Source organism: Grampus griseus (assembly GCF_964374135.1).
Source record: "Grampus griseus genome assembly, chromosome: 13".
NCBI classification, from domain to species: domain Eukaryota; kingdom Metazoa; phylum Chordata; class Mammalia; order Artiodactyla; family Delphinidae; genus Grampus; species Grampus griseus.
Genome location: NC_139007.1, coordinates 20,535,684 through 20,559,825, shown reverse-complemented (window position 1 = coordinate 20,559,825; position 24,142 = coordinate 20,535,684). Strand labels below are relative to the sequence as shown.

At 39.5% G+C, this 24,142-nt stretch overlaps 1 protein-coding gene across 1 annotated transcript in view; it reads right to left on the bottom strand.

Annotated features, from left to right (window-relative positions):
- Nucleotides 1–20,105, bottom strand: part of CFAP206 (cilia and flagella associated protein 206) — a gene marked incomplete at its 3' end in the record, with an annotated part of 29,557 nt that extends 9,452 nt beyond the window's left edge. The window contains exons 1-9 of the mRNA XM_082669275.1: nucleotides 19,993–20,105; nucleotides 17,800–17,883; nucleotides 14,820–14,910; nucleotides 12,134–12,322; nucleotides 11,185–11,343; nucleotides 9,905–10,113; nucleotides 3,659–3,778; nucleotides 2,310–2,508; nucleotides 63–203 (exon numbers count right to left, since the gene is read on the bottom strand). Of these exons, the coding sequence (XP_082525401.1) occupies nucleotides 63–203; nucleotides 2,310–2,508; nucleotides 3,659–3,778; nucleotides 9,905–10,113; nucleotides 11,185–11,343; nucleotides 12,134–12,322; nucleotides 14,820–14,910; nucleotides 17,800–17,883; nucleotides 19,993–20,100 (1,300 nt within the window). The 5' untranslated portion in view covers nucleotides 20,101–20,105. The remainder of the gene's footprint in view (nucleotides 1–62; nucleotides 204–2,309; nucleotides 2,509–3,658; nucleotides 3,779–9,904; nucleotides 10,114–11,184; nucleotides 11,344–12,133; nucleotides 12,323–14,819; nucleotides 14,911–17,799; nucleotides 17,884–19,992) is intronic.
- Between the last annotated feature and the right edge of the window lie 4,037 nt (nucleotides 20,106–24,142).

Genomic DNA, 24,142 nt, shown 5'->3' with positions numbered 1-24,142 from the left:
AGGACACATCATTTAAAGAAAAAATTGGAGAAGGGAGGACAGTATTATTTCCAATGATATACCTGGAAGAAGAAGACCATCTGTTGTAGCAAATGTGTAAGCACAAAATCCTCGATACTGAATCAACAATTTATCAAAATTGGCTGTTGTTTCTGGGAAAAGCCATTCTAGTTTTCTGAAATCCGCCAGATTTACTCTCTCTTCTAAAATGAAAAGGAGCACAAGAAAAACCATATTCAGTGGGAAGAGTAAACCACCCAGGAAACGAGCAGAAGAGACCGGCTACTATGTGACTAAAACAGAGATGAATTAACTTCGTTCAAGACAGTGTAGCTCTTAATAATAGGCGAGGTGGCAAAATACTTTGAATATGATGCTTATATACTAGGACTGTCAGTTCTTTAAACAACTGAGAATGTTCTGAGCAGAAAGAGTCAAGGAAACATCTCTTAGTAACTTAGTAATTTTGGTAACAGAGGATATACTTTTCTATTCTTCACACTTCTAAAAAGTCTTCCTAGTTTTGCCGATTTTTTTTACGCAAATAAAAACGCGAATTAATAAAACATTGATCCCCGAGGTTCTTACTTTTGCAGTGCTACCTACACTTCTGTTTCTGGCTCTGTATCCAAACAGCAGACACTACAAGTGACCCCGTGGCTACAGCTGGAAGTAAATGCATACTTTGGAGAAAACAGACCTTCTTCACTCTTTTTTCCTGATATGCCTGAACGCCTCAAACGGTGATGAGATGTGGTGAGGATAGCTAGTGGGAAGCAGCCGCATAGCACAGGGAGATCAGCTCGGTGCTTTGTGACCGCCTGGAGGGGTGGGATAGGGAGGGTGGGAGGGAGGGAGACGCAAGAGGGAAGAGATATGGGAACATATGTATAACTGATTCACTTTGTTATAAAGCAGAAACAAACACACCATTGTAAAGCAACTGTACTCCAATAAAGATGTAAAAAAAAAAAAAAAGAACATTGGGTCTCCCAATTCCCTGGAGCAGTAACTTGATAAACTGTGTTCTAGTGAATAAAAACGTTTGACTTATAGTAGGAAATGGCACGTCTTGCCAATATAGTTGAGTTTAATACCTACTGCTGAAGTGACTTTAATTTTTCAGTTTCATTTAGTATTTGCACAGATATGCTGTTTTAACAAAATGAAAAAAGTAGGAAAAACTAACTGGAAGGATGTTTTTGAGTCTCTCTGATTTCATTTTCAGATTTTATGTATTCTAATAATTTAAGAATGCAAATTACCGCTACGTTTTTTTTTCACATCTTTATTGGGGTATAATTTCTTTACTAAGTTGTGTTTGTTTCTGCTGTACAACAAATTGAATCAGCTATATGTATACATATATCCCCATATCCTCTCCCTCTTGCATCTCCCTCCCACCCTCCCTATCCCACCCCTCTAGGTGGTCACAAAGCACCGAGCTGATCTCCCTGTGCTATGCAGCTGCTTCCCACTAGCTATCTATTTTACATTTGGTAGTGTATATATGTCCATGCCATTCTCTCACTTCGTCCCAGCTTCCCCCTCCCCCTCTCCCTCCCCCCATCCCCATGTCCTCAAGTCCGTTCTCTACATCTGCATCTTTATTCCTTCCCTGCCACTGGGTTATTTTTTGCCTTTACACAACCAGAATGTGAAAAGGAAATTTGGAGAGTCAATGATCTAATTTCACTTTCTGGATAAACTTTCTTTTTAGGCAACAATTCAAATCCCAGACTCTATTTTGACATTTCTCATGAATTTTGAGTTGTCTTTAATAAGACAGCAGGGACTAAACAAGTAAAAGGAAGTTTATTGATAAAAACAGCCTTTCTATAAGAATCAATGCATCTCTTAAAGGCCCTAAAATAAGCTCAATTTTATAGGGATAACATTTATTGATTTGTAAATTTCAACCTGAATCTGGGGTACATATATGGCAAATAGCATTCCAAAGAAATGGAGCTTTGTTTGCAACAAATATAGCAAGGATTAATATCCTTTTCTACTACAAACCGATAATAATATCACTAAGACTACAATAGAAACCTATAAGCACAGGAAATCATTGTTAACCAAAACACTAACAATAACACTAGGAATGGTTATTGCTGGATAGCAAACTCTTCAGTTTATATATTTTCTGTTTTCCATATTCTCTATAATGAACATTAGCAGTCTTACAATCAAGAAAGATATTCAAAACTTTATCAGAAAGATACACCTGAAAATTTTAAAACAAAAGAGTGAGTTTATTCTAGAGGTAATTTTAAGAGGAAGAGGAAATAATGCATGATTTCTGTTACCCATGTGCTCTTTCATTCTACACGCATCAGTTTTCACAGTCACTCCATCAAGAAGAGCTTGCATCACTTTCTCAGGAAAGAACAGTTCATGAGTCCCCAGAAATGGCTCAAGATGAGTAGATAAATTACTGAGGATGCTAATCAAAACAGCTTCATCCTGAAAGCTAGTCCACAGATTGGAAAGGGCAATGAAGATGGGCTGAGGAAGAGACAAAAATTTTCAAAATGTCACTGTTTAATAAAATTACAAATCACTCTACTCTTAAAAATAAGTACAAATTTTTGTTTGTAAAGAGATTAATTCTCCCGTAAGACAAGTAAAAGTCTCATGAAATTAGATGACAGAATCTCAGTAGAAATTGGACTCATAAATTATGAGAAAATAAACTTGTATATCAAAGCATTTTATTTTGGTATGATTGCCAGTAATAGTTTACTCAAAAAAGCCAAATACACATGATCACCTAAAAAACATTCATGGACGCTTCACCTCAAAAGGTCTAGGGGAAAACAGCTTTTTTTAAAAAAAGCTAAATATGACTCATTATAATTAGATTTATCTGGCTCAGTTACAATTCAAAAGAACTTGGAAAGTCTAGGGATACATCTTGGGCCATTTCTTTTTTTTTTTTTTTTGGGGGGCCATTTCTTGTGAGCTTATAAGTTAAAGATTTTGTGTCAGTGACATAAAGTATTTTTTATTCATATTAAAGGTCACTGACTTACACAACAAATAAAAAATTAATCAGGCCCTGGCCCTACTTATAAGTGAAACAACTTAGCCTTTTGTTTCCAGGCTTTTAAAGTCAAATGTTGGGAATGATTACAGAAAATGATCAGAGACTCAAAATGCTCTATAAAATACTGCACGTACATCTTGTACTTCTTTGGGGCTCCCAGATTTGCCCATAGGGCGGTACAGATAATCAGAAAGTCAGAATAAGTGCAGGCCTGGTAAACAAAGTGATTTTATCTGTCTTTTCAGAAAGGTCACAAGTTACATCACCTCTGTGCTGAAGGCAATTTCTTAACCAGCTACTGTAAAAACGTTTTCAACACTGCACTATGGATTTTTTTTGCTGCCACAGATAATACTGTTATTATGGTTATTATAATATATATCTGCACTCCGCTGAGTAGCAATGGCCTACCAAGGGAATCCAACTTATAACATCCTGGTTATATGATTATTACTACAAAATAACCAAAAACAACAGGATCACCTCATATAAAGCTAATATTATATTTTTAGTAATTAAATAAAATTAAAATTACTTCTGATCCAACTTTATAGGACTTAAAAGTACATTCACTTTTAAACAAGGTCAAAGTGGATGACAAATGCTTACAAAGACTTGTGATGTTGGGACAGCCGTCTTTGATTTTACAGTAAATTGTAATTGTTCCAGTTGGGCTCCTAACTGCTTTATCATCATTTCCACTTCTTGAGCACAAGTAATTATATCTGACTGTGAAGACAACATAATTGGCATTCATTATTTTTATAATTTTACTACAAACATTATGTATGTTTTAAGCCCTACCTGCTCCCCACATCTCCTGAAAGTAAGCTCAGTAAGAGCAAGGATTCTGCTCTCCATGGTATCCCCAACACGAAGAACAGAACTGGCACGTGGATGGCACTCCAGAAACATTTGTTGAATGGATGAATCTTTTGAAATACAATGGCTATAATTTTTCTCAAATGTATACAGGTATTCTTCGATATTCAGTATAATTGCATTCCCGAGCAGTGGATCCTCTAACACAGTTTTCTAGAACTGTTATTTTCCCATTCCTCAAAGATAAAATTCATGAGGTATTCCTTTGAAAACTACTTCGATACCCAGATTTTTAAAAATTGCTTTCAAGAATGCAGAAAATGTTAAAAATCACAGCATTGAAAGAAAAAGAATATATTTCTCATACAACCATAGCAATCTGAAAATAAGGTGCTAAATGCTGAATCTGAAATAATTACTAACATTTATTCTTATTATGTGCTAAGCACCATATTAAATACTTGTTAAGTACAAAAAGAGGTAAGTACAAATAAGAAAACCAAGGTACAGAAAGGTAAGTAAATTGCCCAAGAATACACAGCTAATGAGGGGCAGAATCATGGTTCTACACCAGATCGTCTGAGTCCAGGGCTCTTATCCTAAGATGTGACCAGAAATGGCAGTGGTATGGGGTTATTAGCACAGTGTTAAAGAGTAACAATTACATGAAGAGAAAAAAACTGCATTTGAATTCTCAGATATCTGTAACCTAACTATATGTTTTACTAGACTATTTTTAAATGACAAAAATTATTACTTCATAAGAAATATCAGATATCATCATTGTATTTCAACTAATGAATTTTTTTATTCACAATGTAATGTGCATCCTGTTTCAATTTTACCCATACTACTCTAAGCATCTCCCCTCCTCTTGCCTCATTCTCCCATTATTTCTTTAAAATAAAATTTATAATAATAATTTACATATTGTTTATCCTATCTAATAAGTCTCTTCTCTGCCCCTCAGAGTTTTTCCCCTTGATTGCTAGTTTTCTTTTAGGAATCAAATATGAAAATGCAGTCCTTAAAGTCTTTAGATTTGTACACAATCAACAAGAAACAGAAATAATTCTGCATATGTTCTCCAAAGTAAAAGTTACATTCAATACATAACACTTCTTTCAAAACTATAAGTAAAGATACTCCAGACCTACTCCCCTAAGCTATGCTTGCAGGCTCCATTCACAGATTAGGCACACAGAACTTCTTGATTTTTCCTGATAGTGTCCTAGAACAATCCCTGTTTGCATTTTACCAAAAAGAACTTTCCAACTAAAAATTCTACATGGACATTTTTCCAAAGAAGACATACAGAAGGCCAACACGTACACAAAAAATTGCTCAGCATCTCTAATCATCAGGAAAATGCAAATCAAAACCACAATGAGATATCACTTCGCATCTGACAGAATGGCTACTATCAAAATGACGAGAAATAACAGGCGTTGGCAAAGATGTGGGGATAAAAAGGGAACACACGTGCACTGTTGGTGGGAATGTAACTTTGGTGCTGCCACTATGGAAAAAGTAGGGAGGTTCCTCAAAAAATTAAAAACAGAACCACCACATCACCCAACAATTCCGTTTCTGGGCATGTGTCTGAAGGAAACAAAAACACTAACTCAAGAAGATATATGTGCCCCCATGTTCACTGCAGCATTATTTACAAGGAGTCCTGCCATTTGCAGCAACAACAGTGAAACTTGAAGGAATTTTACTAAGTGAAGTAAGTCAGACAAAGACAAATATCATATGATCTCACTTACATGTGGAACCTTTCTTAAAATTTTTATTTATTCTTTTTTTAAAGATTTATTTTTTATTTATTTTTGGCTGTATCAGGTCTTAGTTGCGGCACGTGGGGTCTTCGCTGAGGCACGCGGGATCTTTTGTTGTGGCGTGCAGTCTTCTCTCTTCTCTCTAATTGTGGCGTGCGGGTTTTCTCTTCTCTAGTTGTGGCACGCGGGCTGGGCGGGTAGGCTCTGTAGTTGTGGTGTGCGGGCTCCAGGGTGTGGGGGCTCTGTCGTTTGTGGCACACGGGCTCTCTAGTCAAGGCGCACAGGCTCAGTAGTTGTGGCATGGGGGCTTCAGTTGCTCCGTGGCATGTGGGATCTTAGTTCCCTGACCAGGGATCGAACCCGTGTCCCCTGCATTGCAAGGCGGATTCTTTACCACTGGACCACCAGGGAAGTCCCTGGAATCTTTTTTTTTAATTCAAGTACAGTTGATTTACAATGTTGTGTTAGTTTCTGATGTATAGCAAAGTGATTCAGTCATACATATAAAAGTTTTTCAGGTCCTTTTCCATTATAGGTTATTACAAGGTATTGAATATAATTCCCCGTGCCATACACAGCAGGACCTTACTGCTATATGTGGAAACTTAAAAAAAACAAAACTGAGCTCATAGGGCTCCCCTGGTGGCGCAGTGGTTGAGAATCTGCCTGCCAATGCAGGGGACACGGGTTCGAGCCCTGGTCTGGGAAGATCCCACATGCCGTGGAGCAACTAAGCCCATGTGCCACAACTACTGAGCCTGCGCGTCTGGAGTTTGTGCTCCGCAACAAGAGAGGCCGCGACAGTGAGAGGCCCGCGCACCGCGATGAAGAGTGGCCCCCGCTTGCCGCAACGAGAGAAAGCCCTTGCACAGAAACGAAGACCCAACACAGCCAAAAATAAAATAAATAAATAAAAATTTAAAAAATAATAATAACTGAGCTCATAGATACAGAGAACAGATTGGTAGTTGCCACAGGTAGGGGAGGGGGATGGGAGTGGGCAAAATGGGTGAAGGTGGTCAAAAGGTACAAACTTCCACTTATAAGATACATAAGCCGTGGGGATGTAATGTACAGCATGGTGACTATCACTGGTTAACAATACTGTATTGTACAATTGAAAGTTGGTAAGAGAGTAGATATTAACAGTTCTCATCACAAGGAAAAAAATGTAACGATGTGGCGAAGAATTTAACTAGATTTATTGTGGCCATCATTTTGTAATATATACATATATGGAATCATTATGCTATACATCTGAAACTAATATAATTTTGCATGTCAATTGTATCTCAATAAAAAAGCTAGTTTCACTTAGCACTATCCTTGATGATGCAGTAAAATGTATTAATTTGACTGAATTTTGACCTTTAAGTGCACAGCTTTTTAATAATCAGTGTGATCAAACAGAAAGTGTATATAAAACAGTTCTATTGCATATTAAAACACATAGTTCTCTTACATGACTGGATTGCAAGCTGAAATAGCCTTTTTTCCCCTCCAGTAGAACAGCATTTTTACTTGAAAGAACTGGCAGACAAACTATGGTTTTTGAGCCTTAGCTATTGGAAGATATTTTCTTGAGAGTAAATGAAATGAGTCTGTCACTTCAGGAAAACGATAGTTTTTGTTACCAATGATAAAATTCACATCTTGAAAAGCCTGTATCTGCCACCACGAACTTGACAGCATCCTAACACAAAGATATTTCTAATGAGATTGTTGGAGAAAAAAAATAAGAATAAAGTCACTTCAACTTTCTTATCATAATGCAGTCCAAAAAATGCTTGGAGAAAGCATGTGAACCTAGCATTCTTCTTCCTCTCCCTCACTTTTTAATTTATAAGTTTTTCATACTTTCTTCCATGGACATTTTTCAACAAGTCTAAAACAAGCACAAATTCCACCTAACTGTTATCTTACTTGCATTATCAGAAAAATCAAGAAGTCCTGTATAATCTATGCCATGAAAGGGCCCTGCAGACAGAGCTTGGGGGGAGGAAGTGTACAAAAGTCTTGACTTACATATTTTAAGAAATGTTGTGTGTCACGCGACATTTACTTGCACGATAACAATAAGTGGTTTTCTCTCTATGGTGACTGCCCTGCTCTTCAAAAGCCCACAGAGGATGGAATTCTGTTCTCTCAGCTAAGACAGTCAACAAGACTGCAATCACCCCTTCCTTTTCTCTTCCAGAGTGTTTGATTTGTTCACTGCAGCAGATAAAGTCCTGATCAAAAAACAATAACTATCTTACCCAAACTATAACTGGATTTTTCAAATGTCTACGTAAACTGAATGTAGCATTGGCAAAAGAAAAACTTTGCATCAAAATCAATACTTCCAAAAAGCATATTAATATCTGTTCAAATAATGTGACTTTAAAAAAGAGTATTCATAGATTTCATACCCAGCAAAAGGTTTCAGCTAGACATAAACTGACGTATTTTATAACCTAGTGATAATACCGATTAAACTGTATCCATTCTGTAACAATTAACCTTAACTGTAACTAAGGTAGATTGATGGGGGAGGTTGGATAGCTAAAAACTATCATATCCTTGTCAGCCATAAAAAAGAATGAAATTTTGCCATCTGCAACAGCATGGATGGACTTAGAAGGTATCATGCTTAGTGAAATAAGTCAAACAGAGAAAGACAAGTACTGTATGTTGCCACTTATACGCAGAATCTACAAAATAAAACAAAGTAGTGAATATTAAAAAAAGAAGCAGACTCACAGATATAGAGAAAAAATGAGTGGTTACCATTGGAAAGAGGGGAGGGGGGAAGGGCATGATAAGCGTAGGGGATTAAGAGGTACAAACTACTATGTATAAAATAAATAAACTACAAGGATATATTATACAGCACAGGGAACGTAGACAATATTCTATAATAACTATAAATGAAGTATAATCTATAAAATTTTGAATGACTACGTCGTACACCTGAAACTAATACAACATTGTAAATCAAGTATATCTCAACAAAAACAACAACAACAAAAAGAAACACTGATTAACCAGCAAAAAAGTCAGAAGGTTAAGAAAACTCATCCTGACCCTGACTGAAAGGAGTATGAGACAGTCATAAAGAGTGTTAAGACCAGAATGTGAACTTTCTAATAACACGAGCAACAGAGGGCTTGGAAATGAGATATTGTTTAGAAAAATAAGAGGTCTTCAGCTTGTGCCCCTACTGAGATGAAATCAGAGCTGTTCTGCTAATGCCCCGATGATGATGATGGTAATAAACACTGTCATCATCATCATCATCATCATCTGTTTACTGAGCTCTCACTGTCTGCAAGCACTGTTCTACCTTATTTACCTAGTGGAAACTATCAATGACCCCTTTTTACAAACGTGGGAACTAAGGCACAGAGAGGTCAAGCAACTTGGTCAAGGACACAGATTTCGTAAGTGGCAAAGTCGGGATTAGAACCCACGCAGTCTGGCTGCAGGACCCACACTTATCACTTCATATTTTCCAGCTCTCTGGGGATAGTGCTTGGCTTGTTCATTAGATCTAAAAACACCAGAAATAAAAATCTTTTCTATCAATTTTTACAATTAGAACAAATAATTACATAAAAGTTCTTTGAGTGCCAACAACCTGCCAAACTATATGTTAGACACTTGCTCTGAATGAAGGCAAACAATGCAGCATTGCTTATATATATACACACATACCTGCTTAACTACGGCAACCATGCAACAATCATATTACCGAGGAACAAAGAGAATCAACTACCCAAAATCCATTCCTGCCAACACATCTTCATTAATATCAACATCCAACTTTCCCATTTCTATTTTAGTTCTTGATCCTACAGATGCGATATATACTGAGCAGTTATTAAGGTTGCCTTCTTTATCAACGACCTGGTTCTATCTTTTGTTTTCACCCCATAATATATAAAGAGGTGGCAATAAACAACAAGGTCCTACTGTATAGCACAGGGAACTATATTCAATATCCTATGATACACCATAATAGAAAAGAATACAAAAGAAGAATGTGTGTGTTATGTGTATATACATATATATATATATATATATCTCAATCACTTTGCTGTACAGCAGAAATTAACACAATATTGTAAATCAACTCTACTTTAAAAAAAAATCTTTGTCTAACCAGTGGGTTTTTTAAAAATTAAACTAAATATTTAATTCAAAGCAAAGAATATATATACAAAGAGGCTGAATTCTGTGGGAAAGACCAGCTCTTATGAGATTAACTCACCAAAATGATCTGAAGGAAGAACTCATATTGTCGCACGTTATATAGTGCTTCTTTTAACATATAGGGCTGAAGTTCTTGACTCAAGAGTGGGTTCTCTGCTACTTTCTCGAGGATGGCTGTGTAGCGGTATGCCTGGTCCTGGACCACCTCAAGCTGGGAATCAACATGCTGAGTGGTGGCTGGGATTGCTTCCTGTAGAATAGCTGGCACTGGTTTGAGAGGTATAATAAGAGAGACATGAGGCAATCTAAAAAGGTTCAGAAGAAAAAGGCTAGAAAGTGGTCATATTTAAACATTAGGTTGAGTTAGTTTTTTTCCTCAACCAAATTAACAATAAGGAGGCATATTCAAAAAACAAGAAGACATTACCAGAATAATAAGCAAAAGTTAAAGCAGATCAGCTTTTGCTACTAAAATATAGGAGATGCTAAAGAATAGACAGGCGTTGGTGTCATGTGCTGTATTAACTATGTGCCTCTAGAAAAGCCCCTGTGTCTCTCCTTCTGTGTACCTTCTTTACTACTGGTAAAAAAGAAAATAGAAGTGTACCACTTAAGAAACTCACTGGGATACTGAAAAATAACAGAATTGTCTAGCAAGACAGGAAACTTTATGAAGAATGGGAATTGACTTTTTAGAACAGTTTTTAAATTGCAAAAAAAACTACCTTATTGTACTAGATCAGTGATCTGGTAAAAAGACACTAACACCTTCTCAGTGGGCCTATGTGTGTACCAAATGCATAAGGAAGTTACTTCTACTGGTAGGTCTTTGAGCAAATATTTCAATGAGTACTTTCAAACTTACAGATAATGAATGCATTAAGTATATAACAGCATAGTAGAGGCTCCTGAGTTTACAGACTTGCAGATATCTCCTCTTGGACCATTTCATTCCATTAACCACATCAACAATGGTTTGCTTTTCAGGGTGATTTTTATTTTTTAAATCACTGAATTTTATTCCCTTTTGGTTATTTGACTTGGAGTAAAGAACACAAAGCCCCACTGACCTGGGGAGGCTGGCCTCCAGAAGGCCCTCTCAATCCTTTTACTGATTCATGCTCCCATACTAGCTTCAGGGTACATAAAATTTAAGGTCTTGCCCCAATAAAATGAAAAATTGCTACACATTATGAACAGTAGCTATACCTAAGGGATGGTCAAAACTGCAAACCTTGAATCTAAGAATGCCAGTGGTGTACTGTGAATTATTCTCCTCTGTTCCCATTAAATTTTAAACTTACCTAACCTATAGAATTAACTTAATGATATACCTACAGTCATCAATGCCTTCTCCTCCCTTTCCACAGTCTCGGTTAAATAAACGAATTCCAGTAACAATCATGGTGAGCTCTTTCAGCTGGCGTTCTCTGTCCTTCTTAGAAAGAGTTAGAAATGTCCCAAGCTCAGCCTGAGGAAAAACACTCTGTAGGGCAGCTAAAACAGACCACAATAAAGACCACAAAATGGTAAGTAAAGATATCAGAACGTAAAAAACAAGTTCCTTTCAGCAGAAAGTTAAGGGGCTTGTCTTTATAGAGTTACTTAGATGATTCTTTAAATGTCTGATACCTGCTTCCAGAATACATGGCAAAATTTAGCATTTATCAAGAAAGCTGAGCTACTGAAAATGATGCCATTGCCTCATGTCTATTTTCATAATTAAGCATCCATCAGTAATTTTTTGGCAATGGGCATTAAAATAAGCTTTCTAATTAGGGCCCTGAGTAGAAAAAAAATGATGCTTTAAAATAATTATGGAAGAAAGCCACGGGAAGATTAGAGATATTGCCTATTCCTTATCTTAAAGTACGAAAGTGGGCAAGTATTTCCTGAGGATAAAACAGTGCCATTTCCCATCATCCATCCTAGGTGACAGACTCAACGCCTTTCATCAGTAGGAAATCTCCTCTCCCAGCAGTCCCCGTTCCCCAATCAGCCTGGTTAATCATACTGCCAATGTTTCTGTAGTGAAACATTGTAATAGGCCCCTAGGTACCTACAGCTCTAAGAAGATTAACAATATTCACTTCCCAAAAGTGCTACTTGAGTTTTAGTGTTGATACATTGTGTAAAAAAAATCTGGGGTAAATTTTAACCTCTTCTTTGTGCTAATTTTTTTTCAGATAAAAGAAGAAATCTTCAATACTTATAATTCAACATATTTTATAAGATACTATGTTCATGTATGTTCATGGATGGAATGGAAATGGTGTATATTTTTTACCTGTTGCCTCTCTGACAATCTTGATGTCTGTTGGGGACCCCAGCCCAGAGCGCAGTAACACGTAGCTGACGATCTTGCGGTAGAGGCTTTCCAGTTCTTCTCGAACACACGCTCGACTATCTGTAATTTCTCTGCTAACAGAGCTTAATCTAGACTCTATGACCCGGTGATGTTCTTCGAGAAATTCCTCTAAAATTGGCAAAGGACAATGTTCCGTATATTGATACTTAGAATTCTTCTCACATAAGAAAATAGGACCAGGGGCTTCCCTGGTGGTGCAGTGGTTAAGAATCCGCCTGCTAATGCAGGGGACACAGGTTTGAACCCTGGTCCAGGAAGATCCCACATACGGCAGAGCAACTAAGCCCGTGCACCACAACTACTGAGCCTGCACTCTAGAGCCCACGAGTCACAACTACTGAGCCCACATGCCACAGCTACTGAAGCCCATGCTCCACAACAAGAGAAGCCACGGCAATGAGAAGCCCACGCACCACAAGGAAGAGCAGCCCCCGCCCGCCGCAACTAGAGAAAGCCTGCATGCAGCAACGAAGACCCAACACAGCCAAAATAATAATAATAAATAAAATTTTTTAAAAAAGAAAATAGGACCAGAGGAAAAAATGGCTTGGTATGGCAATTCTACTGCATGAAAACAAGTATTTTCGTAAGATGTAGTAAGCAAAAATGAACAGTGGCCAGCAAGTAACCTCAAGACAAAAATCTAGTGGGAAAGATTTACTACCGCGATTTAAATGGCATGCTTTATCAAAACACGTAAGCCTTTAAACAGACAATCCAAACGTAATAGCAGATAGGGCTAAAACCTCCTACTTAAGCAGAAAGTACACAAGACAATTTATAATATATATTATAAACACATACAGTATAAATATTGTACTATCTATACTCTCTAGGTAAGTAGGTGTAGTATACCGTATGTAAACACATCTAAAATAAATATCCATATAGGTAGTATAAATATTCCTCTTCAATTATGTGTACTTCTATTTTAGTTCTAGATAAATTTCCTTTGAATATCATTACTGTAATATGATGTTGCATCAAGAATGGTATCCCTCTCCCTTCTTCCTGTAATACAGTGAGGTTTAGGCTTAATCGTGGAAGGAGCCGCAGTTCACCAGCACTATAATTCTTGCAACTAAGTCAATAAGACACCCTATAACAAGGGCAATAATTAACATATCAACCATGCCCAGTTCATAGCTATAATCTTACCACAAAAACAACTCAAACTTTGAAAGTAAGAAAAATCTAAATTACATCATCAATTCCACTATTATTTATTGTTCTAAAATATTATTACTGATCAAAAAAGCAAGATATATGATTTTACACATGTAGCATAACTGAAAGGTTAATTCAGAGAGGGAAAAAAAGACAACAAAAATCACCAAATGGTTAATAATGATTGAATTACAGTGGGGCAGAGGCAATGTAGTCTACAGAGAAATTTCATTTCCTTTTTTCTCTTCTTTCCAGTTTATTTTTATTTTTTATTTTTTTATTTTTTGCAGTACGCAGGCCTCTCACTGTTGTGGCCTCTCCCATTGCGGAGCACAGGCTCCGGACGCACAAGCTCAGTGGCCATGGCTCACGGGCCCAGCCGCTCCGCAGTATGTGGGATCTTCCCAGATCGGGGCACGAACCCGTGTCCCCTGCATCGGCAGGCAGACTCTCAACCACTGTGCCACCAGGGAAGCCCTCCAGTTTATTTTTGATGTATGTAAGAAACTATTTACATAAGGAAATATGTTCTAAGCTTAAATTTCTCATCAGTCACTTCATTTTTGGGTAAGTTACATAATTTAGGTAAGCATTATACGATAATAATATAAACCAGGAAAAATAAAATCAGCAAATTAAAAAATTTTAACTTCAGTGAGCTGGTTGCTTTAATTTAAGTTATTATGTATTAGTGGTATAATAGTCAAAACACAATAGACTTGGAAACTTTTGACACTCACAAAGGCCATTGGTGTTCTTCTCAGTTAGCATCTCCAACATTACTACATTCTTCAAAGTTGGAAAAAATTTCAAAAGATAAACGAAAAAGTTAAATTGTTCTTGGTCAACCAAATGAAGCCCTTGAGAAATGGAATATTGCCTGCCATCTCAGTAAACAAAGGATGTCACAGTCATCAGCACTTGCAGCCCCCCAGTGTGAGCTGGTGAGCCCTGAGGGAACTCTGGAAGGAAAGAATACCTGCCATCTAGCAGCCATCAGACTGCAGCCACTCCCCACGGTGAGCCCTGAGGAAATTCAGGATGTGAAAACACAGGATACTGGCTCCAGACAGCTGAGGTCCATATCAGTGAGCCCAGACTCTTGCATCTTCTCATACAAAGAAAAGCCCTAATTTCCTTAATTTGGGATATCAGTTCCCTTTAATTAACAATACTCTTTTGACATTAGACTATCTGCCCTTTGTTGCAAAACTTCTATATAACCTGACTCCCCCCCACCTTCCCTCCTCAGAGCAGTTCTCTCAGGGTTACTTGAGATGCTGTCTCCCCCCGGCTTGAAGTCCTAAAATTTCCCGCTGAATAAAACATAACAATCAGCTTTTAGGTTGTGAACATTTTTTAAGTCAACACCCTTATTACCTGAAATACAATATGAATCTTATTTAAAAGGGTATCAAAATCGGTAGATATATGTTACCTCGACTTGTATAATTCATATCAAAATAGACTTGCATCTTAATGGTGTCCAGGGAAGGATTTTTACTGTCCAATAGCCGAGTCACACAAAGCTAAAAAAGAAAATCACATACATGCTTCCAGTTATATTTTCTGAAAAAATCAGAAGTGTTTTCCAAAGTTATTCTCAAAATCAAAGAGCAACATCAAAGCCATTATTTCTGGTATTTATCTACCAATGACCACTTTTATTATGTTTTTTGTCATTAAGGACTTTACGCTTTATAGTTTACTTAACCAACAACATTTATTAAGTAATAAGCTACTCCCCCTGAGTTAACCAATATTACCATACCCAAGTGACTAATAGTCTAGTTGGAGGCAAGGAACTTGACCTTTTGCTTAGTCTCTGCAGCCTGAATGTGGGTGAATGCACCATGATGCTTATGCTCCTGTCTACAGCTCTTCCTGAGTCCCTTTATTACTGTTTTGTTTTTGTTTTTGTTTATTGTTTGTTTGTTTTATTTATTTTTGGCTGTGTTTGGTCTTCGTTGCTGCACGCGGGCTTTCTCTAGTTGTGGCGAGCGGGGGCTACTCTTACTTTTCTGGTGATAAGGCTTCTCGTTGCAGTGGCTTCTCTTGTTGTGGAGCACGGGCTCTAGGCGTGTGGGCTTCAGTAGTTGTGGCACATGAGCTTCAGTAGTTGTGGCACATGGGCTCAGTAGTTGTGGCTCACGGGCTTTAGAGCGCAGGCTCAGTAGTTGTGACGCACGGGCTTAGTTACTCCGCGGCATGTGGGATCTTCCCGGACCAGGGCTCGAACCCATGACCCCTGCATTGGCAGGAGGGTTCTTAACCACTGCGCCACCAGGGAAGTCCCCTCATTACTGTTTATCTGAGCCTAACACTCTTTTTTGCTGATGATGGAGGTCATGTGCATTTTATAAAACGCTGCTGCGGCTACGCCCCCTGCTCACAGACTTTCTCTGGCTCTACCTTCTGTTTCAAAATTTCTTCCTCTGGTCCATCTTCTCCTGTTTTTCCCCAAACATAGATGGCTCATCCCTTCTCTGCTTTGCCTTTAGAATAGAGGATCACCTGAATTTTTCTTTTCTTCTCTCTTCTGCACCCCCCAAGCCCAGTCTTCCCCCATCTCACCTGTTAGACTTATATTATGTCTGTACCCAGCGGGCACATCAACACCAACCCTCAACCCAACTCCCAGGCCACCAACCCTCCTTTCCTGGGAGGAGGAAGAGGGGAAAGCAGGAGTGAGGACGGAACATTATCTTTAGGGAACCCATGCACCTGGACCCCTCCAGGTGGAGAAGTGGCGTTCCAAGCACAGACTTTACAAATGCACAGACTAGCTCATCAACATGATTTTTAATTGAGAAAAAAGAAAACAATCTTTATCACTTGAATTATTATATAAATTGACAGTTAATGTACCTGTCATATTAAAAGTATATTGAGCACAGGGAACTATATTCAATATCCTGGCATAAACCATAATGGAAAAGAATATAAAAAAGAATGTATATAAGTGTATAACTGAGTCACTTTGCTGTACAGCAGAAATTAACACAACATTGTAAATCAACTATACTTCAATAAAAAAATAAATTTAAAGAAAAAGTATATTGAGCTTGATTCTTTCCAACTTGGTTGAGTTGGAGGGAGAAAAAAAAACCAAAACTCTTCTTGAGCCATGAAAAGGAGAAAAACATTTTCTGCCCCTCCTTGATTCTCCTCCACGGCTGTCCAATCAAATTTCTGAATAACCATCAGTCATTTCCCCTATCGCTAAAAACAGGCCTTATACCACATTCTCAGATTCAGCACAGAAAGACCCAGCTCTCAGCTGCCTTAGAGAATCATGGAGTCTCTTCTGCACAGTTATTGTAATGACATATTCCCCAGCTCCAAGCTTCCAAAGCTCTTCCTGACCCTCCAGCATCTGCAGACAGACCTGCACTCCACTATGTGAACTGCTGGCTGTGCGAGTAGATAGAGATGATGAAAATTTTCTCTCCCATTTGTCTGAGCTCAGAAAATATCACGTACAAGTCTGGGAAAGCTTGTTTCAAGTCTTTTGTGTGAAGGAGGGAATTAAAATCATTAAGCCCAGGAAGAAAAAGATAAATGTTGAAATTTTAGGAAATACATTGAGGAATATCTAGAAAATAAATATTTAAGCATCTAAACCCAGTGAGTCAAACTTAAAATATATGAAAAAATTAACAATGTCTAAAGTTCCTGCCCTCTTTAGTTCTTAAAATTGCTTTTCAGGCACACCTACTTGATTCTAACGATGAATTCTTTGCTCTGGGTTCAATTTTTCCCTTCGAATTGAAAAACACAAATTACATTGAATCAATAATGATATGAATCTTAATTTAGTACTATAATTTTACAGTATATGACAAGTCAGTTAATAATGTTCTCAATGTAACATTAGATTAATAACAAGATGTCTCTGAAATACTGTGGCAGACACTGCTACCTGCCAGTATCCATACCCCTCCTTCCTTACTAACAAAGCCCCAGTTTGGATTAAGGCAAAGACTTGGTCAGCTAAAAAAGGAAAGAAAAAACAAATCAATATCCCAGGCTCACTTGCAGTATCATTCTAGTCAATAAATGCAAACAGACGGGAGGGATTCTGGGAAAGCCTGTTATTTTCCGAAAAGAAAGTGACAGACCCAACTGCACACACATTTTGACCTCTGTCCTCTTACCTTATGCCTGCCTAGAGGTGGGAGAGCTATCTTGTGACCCTGGGGTGAAAACACATGCATGATGGTGACCCAGGAAGTCAGGAAAAATAGCCTATGTACCTCTAGACTTCGTTTTATGAGAAAAAATAAAACTCTCATTTGTCTGCACCACGATTTGGTGGGGTTTTCTTTCACGGAGCTGAAGGCAATATTGACCAACACAAATACTACATTTAGAATTGCAAGTAATAATTCAAAATTTGAGAACTGCTGGATAATCACCTTTACAAGTTTCTGCACATCACCTTTCACGAGAGTTCTATCCGTGTTAAAGCCATTACTTGGGTCCAGGACAACAGCTTTCACCTGAGAGTAGGAAAGAGTCCATTCAATTTATTTCATGTTACTACAAAATTAGTTTAACAATTTTCCATTTTTTAGATAACTTCCTCTTGACTACCCAGCAGTTGATTATTCAGCTGATTTTCTTATAACCATTAGAGGCTGAAGAAAGGGAGCAATAAGCATCAAATCTGAACATGGTGTTAGAAAAAGGACATGGAGAAACAGGTTGAAAGCAATGGCTAGATTTTACATTGGGAAACTGAATATATTTATCGTATTTTTTATTGTGTATTGTTAAAACAAAAGCAAGAGTAGAGAGACTGAGGCAGGAGACAGATGGGCTCCAGGCTAAGCATTTACCTCTAGCCTCCTGCTTACATTTCATAGGGCAGCAAAAAGTGGGCTTCAGGCCAGGCACTTACAGCTAGTCTCCTGTTTGCATTTCCTGAGACAGGAGTTAGATGGGCTCCAGGTTAGACATTTAAAATCAGTCTCCTATTTACTCTCCGAAATGGAAGCTACCACAGGGACAGGGTAAATAGCCAAGTTTTGTCTCTTGGGGATGCCTTAAGATAACAGTAATGGTGAGAACAAAGAGGGGCACAAACTTGTTTGAGTAAAGGATCAAGGGATCTCTGCTTCCCTCCCACCCCACCCTTGGGGCAAGGGAGTCACTAGGCGTGCGCAGAAAGTCTCCTTGGGGGGTCAAAAGTCAGGGGACAGGGCTTCCCTGGTGGTGCAGTGGTTGAGAGTTCGCCTGCCGATGCAGGGGATGAGGGTTCGTGCCCCGGTCTGGGAAGATCCCACATGCCGTGGAGCAGCTGGGCCCGTGAGCCATGGCCGCTGGGCCTGCGCGTCCGGAGCCTGTGCTCCGCAATGGGAGAGGCCACTAGCAGTGAGAGGCCCGCGTACCGAAAAAAAAAATAAATAAATAAGTCAGTGGACAATGCCAGGCCACAATGAGTCTTGCTTCTCCCAGATGCCTTTGCATCGAGATCCATCTTGGCTGAGAGGTGCATGCGCACCTGGGGAGAGGGTCCTGAAACAAATTAGCCAGGGGGTAAAAAGACGATTGCCAGAAGGAAGGCAAAGACCTGGAAGAACTGACCTACATAAATGATTTAACTGCCCGTTTACCGCACTCCTCCTCATTAAGGAGGACGCCCACACCCTTTCTCTCCAGATGTGCATCTCTGCCCACCTTCTTTTTTTCTTTTTTAATAAATTTATTTAGTTATTTGTTTATTTTTGGCTGCATTGGGTCTTTGTTGCTGTGCACAGGCTTTTCTGTAGTTGCAGCGAGCGGGGCTACTCTTCATTGTGGTGTGTGGGCTTCTCATTGTGGTGGCTTCTCTTGTTGCAGGGCACAGGCTCTAAGCACACGGGCTCCACTAGTTGCGGCACATGGGCTCAGTAGTTGTGGCACACGGGCTTAGCTGCTCCGCAGCATGTGGGATCTTCTGGGACCAGGGCTCAAACCCGTGTCCCCTGCATTGGCAGGCAGATTCTTAACCACTGCGCCACCAGGGAAGTCCCTGCCTAGCTTCTGTCTTAACTAAACAAACTGTTTCTCCGTGTGCTCCCCCACTTGTTGTTGTGCTATGTCTCTAATAATAAACTTTCTACCTGTTTTTACAGTTTTTGCCTCCGTGAGAAATGCGTTTTCCACTGGGGGCAAGAGCCAGGGAAAAATAGCTTCTAGCCTCTAGCCCTTGCTGGTCTGGTGGCTAGGATTCCTGGTTTTCATCCAGGCTACCCAGGTTCAACTCCTGGGCAGGGAATTAAGATCTGGCTTCACGCCATCGCTCACTGCTGCCTCTCCGAGATGAAGGCAATCAGTAATTTTTACAACAGTGAACAAAAATACATCTTAAAAAAACTCCCACATAGGAAAACATTATTGATGTTTCTAAAACTTATCAAGATCTTCTAAATCAGTCTCCTAAATCGAGAACTAACATGCTTTATAGACTTAAAAATATATATTTTTGGCTAACTTGTCCAACGGTCTCAGGATGTTTTCAACGGAACAACAGTTAGGAAAACACCACAGAATTTTAAGAGGAAAATGGGCACCGCTTAAACACATTTTTTAATAAAGCAGTAATTCACAAAAATATTCATTCTTACCATAAAAGCAACCAGAGTTTCAGAAACAATCTCTCCATGGGCTGCACATTCTTGTCCTATTTCTCGAATGATATTCTTTATAACACTTTCAGCCTGAGTGGGAGGCATTCTGGCTAAATAAAAAGATTTTTTTAATTGCATTTATATACTATTTTTTCCTCTTTAGATTTCACCACTAACGTATTTGTAAAGTCATATTATTTATTAACTTATTAGTATTTACGAGTATCTAGGCCCCTCCTGTTTTCATCACTTTGTTTCATATTTATAAAAATGACAGTGAGAGCAACTGGAATGCTTCAAATGATTGAAACATTCCCTCTTTATTTAAATGATGGTGGTTACCAAAAGTACATTTATAGCATGATATTTTTAAATTTAAAAAAAGGTTAAGGGCTTCCTTGGTGGCGCAGTGATTGAGAGTCCGCCTGACGATGCAGGGGATACGGGTTCGTGCCCCGGTCCGGGAGGATCCCACATGCCGCGCAGCGGCTGGGCCCGTGAGCCATGGCCGCTAAGCCTGTGTGTCCGGAGCCTGTGCTCCGCCACGGGAGAGGCCACAGCAGTGAGAGGCTCACATACCGCAAAAAAAAAAAAAAAAAAAAAAAAAGGCTAAACACTATTGGGGGCAGGGTGGAGTAGAATTAATGAGAAACCCCACTCCCATTTGTGTAGGCGGCCGAGTCCAGCTTGAAAGAGGAAATGCTTATTCCACCACATTCACTAAATGACCTTTCATAATTATAATGACTCTTGGAAAACAATTCTTGCTTGGATCGTCTAAATTCTCTTCCTAGCACAACCAAGTTGGCATTTAGACTCTTGATTAAAAACATAAAAGCAAAAAATATTACAGGAGTTATGCATCACGGAAAAAAATGAACTCCTGGTTATTAATTCCATTTACTATAAACCAGGAAAAGGTGGCGGGTTTTAATGGCTATCAGGTTTTCTGATTCGTACCAGTAACTGAGCACAGGGGAAATAAGCATGTAGAGAATAAAAAAGGCAATCCCAGGTAGATAAAGCTAACTTTCAGCGTTATTAGGGTTCAGGTAGGGTCAACAACACGTCATCTTGTCCAACAGAACCGGAGTGCCCGGTTTCCATCGTGACCCGACCCTTTCCTAGCTGAGACCTCGGGCATCTGCTTCACCTCTCTTTGAAGCGGTTTCTCATGTGAAAATATAGATTCGACTACTACCCTCTCCCCGGAGTTGTCGCGAGGACTGAATTCTATTCATTTAGTGGTTAAAATAGTGCGTGGCAGAAGGTAAGCGCTTAAAACAGCAGCTCCTAACGAGCCCGTGCTCAAACGTTAGCCTTGCGTGTGCGCGTGCGCGAGCGCCCTCGGACGCCGGGCCCGGGCCGCTCACGACTCCCCTCAGTACCCGCCCGTGCTTGACTCTGGGAAGCCTAAACCCCCAAGTTCAGGCCGTCGGGGCGGTGCAAGCGGCCCCGAGCAGCGGTGAGCGGGCTCAGGCGCCATCGCATTACGGGTTAGAAGCCTGATCCGCGGACCTGGGTGCCTCCGGCCGGAAGTGACCGCTGTTTCCGTTCAGCGGCGGCGCCCAGAAAGGAGTCCTTACAGTTCAGCCTCAACCAGGCTGGGGATGCTCCAGCGGCCCAGGCTCTGTCCACGGCCCCACGCTCGCTTCCTCGCGGGGTACACCTCGGGCTCAAGGGCGCGGAGCCTCGAATGGGCTGACCTTGGCCGGAATGGAGAGCTGGAGCCGCGTCTACCCGATTCTTCCCCGGGGTCTTTGCGGGCGCCTTCTGGGCAGCTGGGCTCTCTAGGAGGCAGCGTTATAACCATGGAAACCGAACGCTAGGGCCCGAAGGGGGCGGGACCAGGATGTGGGTAGGGCCAAGGTGGGGAGGCGTGGGTGAGTCCAAGCTTGAGAGTCTTTCCCGGGAGGATGGACGAGAATAACTTTATAAAACAAAGACAAACAAATACAGAGATACCCAGGGACTTCCCTGTGGTGCAATGGTTAAGAATCCGCCTTCCAACGCAGGGGACACGGGTTCGATCCCTGGTCGGGGAAGATCCCACATGCCACGGAGCAACTAAGCCTGTGTGCCACAACTACTGAGCCTGCACTCTAGAGCCCATGTGCCACAACTACTGAGCCCGTGAGGCACAACTACTGAAGCCCGTGTGCGCCTAGAGCCCATGCTCCGCAACAAGAGAAGCCACCGCAATGAGAAGCCCACGCACAGCAATGAAGAGTAGCCCCCGCTCACCGCAACTAGGGAAAGCCCGTGCGCAGCAATGAAGACCCAACACAGCCAAAAAAAAAAAAAAAACTACAGAGAGACCCAAATCCCAGGCAGAAGAAGGCAGGTTCACTACACCTCAGTGGGTTAAGGGTGTCAAACACATGATCTCTTAAACAAGAGTATTAATTAACTTGGTAGCATGGAAACCTATGCAGCCTTTAAAAAAAGGGGATACAGTGGGGGAGGCGAGCAGATGCCAGTTCCTAGAGATGGGAAAACGGAAGGGTTGTATTCTTGAGAAATGCAGTGCATATAAAAGTATTGTTGCTGGAAATAATCAATAAACAATCCATAACAGGAACAGAAAAGAGTTTTAACTGAGGCCTACAGCCCTGGACACAGCCTTTCAGATAACTCAGGAATTGCTCCTGAAAAGCATGGTTTTCAACAGTTTTATATTTTGTCAGAACAAAGAATATCAAACAAGTCAGGGATGCATTCCTTCAAGGTTTCAAAAAAACAGATTAGCATGTACACAGCCAGTCAGTATGGCCTTGGCACCAGGAAGGAAGTCTTATCATTGAAGGAGTACCAGCAGGGTACCAGCAGGCTGCCAGGGAAGGAGCTCTAATTTTAACACAGGGTCAATGCACTTTTCTTTAATGATTAAAGCAGAGGTACAGTGTATGTTTGATAGGCCACAAACCGGCTGTTTTAGTTAGCATAAAATTCAAGTTAAATTACGTATAAGCCAGGATGACTTTCCCCATACCTCAATATGTGAACATTTCTTCCATTAGTATCTAGTTTTTAAAAAAACAAAAGAAGGATCACAGTTTAATTTCATGTCCTCTTGTTCAAAGGAAGTCAGTAATAGGATAGCCCAAGATGCCAGAAGAGAAAACTGCACGTTCTAGAAGCACATACAACACATCGGAGTCTGGAGATGGAATAATGAGGTTTTGTCCTTTAACGGTAATGTTCGTTAGGTCCACCTACTGACATGAAAGTACGAAACAGCATTAAAATGATATTAGAAGCAGAGCATCAAACAATAAAGTTTTATTTTTAAAAAGGCTACTGCCAGTAATTTTTCTCAAATTGCAAGCAAATATACCAAATAAACTTTACTTAAGGACATTCACAAATTATTAGGAAATGAATCAACACAAAAAATACCCAAGTCATACTATAAAAGGATTATTTATCTTCCCCTTCTAGAAAATTTTTGTAGTATGTGGATGAAGCTTGTGCAAAAATAGATTTTTAGAGTAGCAAGATACATAATAGCAAAACGCTGGAAATACAAACACCTGAGATTTAAGGAATGTTGATAAAGTAAAACATTAGGCAGGCATTTAAAATGTGAGTAAAAACCTGGTGTTTGTCTTATATTTTTAAAAAGCCAAATGCAAAATATATATACAGTATGACCTCAGCTATATTCATATACATAATATATAAAAAGTGTGTAAGTCAATTTACCAATATCCTTAGCCGTGTGTGGATCTAAGTTATTTATTTTATTTATTACTTTATTACTTATCTGAGTATGGGTTAGTTATTTTTATTCCTTTATACTTTTCTGAATTTCTAGATTTTCTATAATGAGTATATAGTCTTATGATCTATAAAACAAAATAGAGAAAAAAATGAGAGGACTAGCTATTCATAGAAACTGAGCCCAATTTGGAAACTGTAACTACATAAAGTAACACAACAAAAAAGAAAGTGATATAGCAAAATTTTAACAGCGGTTATATCTAGGCAATGAGAGCATGGCTGTTTTCTTCTTTATACTTTAAGATATCTACCAAAATGTGTTTCATGAGCATATATTATGTTAGAATATTAAATATTTTGGGGGACTCCCCTGGTGGTCCAGTGGTTAAGACTCCATGCTTCCACTGCAGGGGGCACGGGTTCA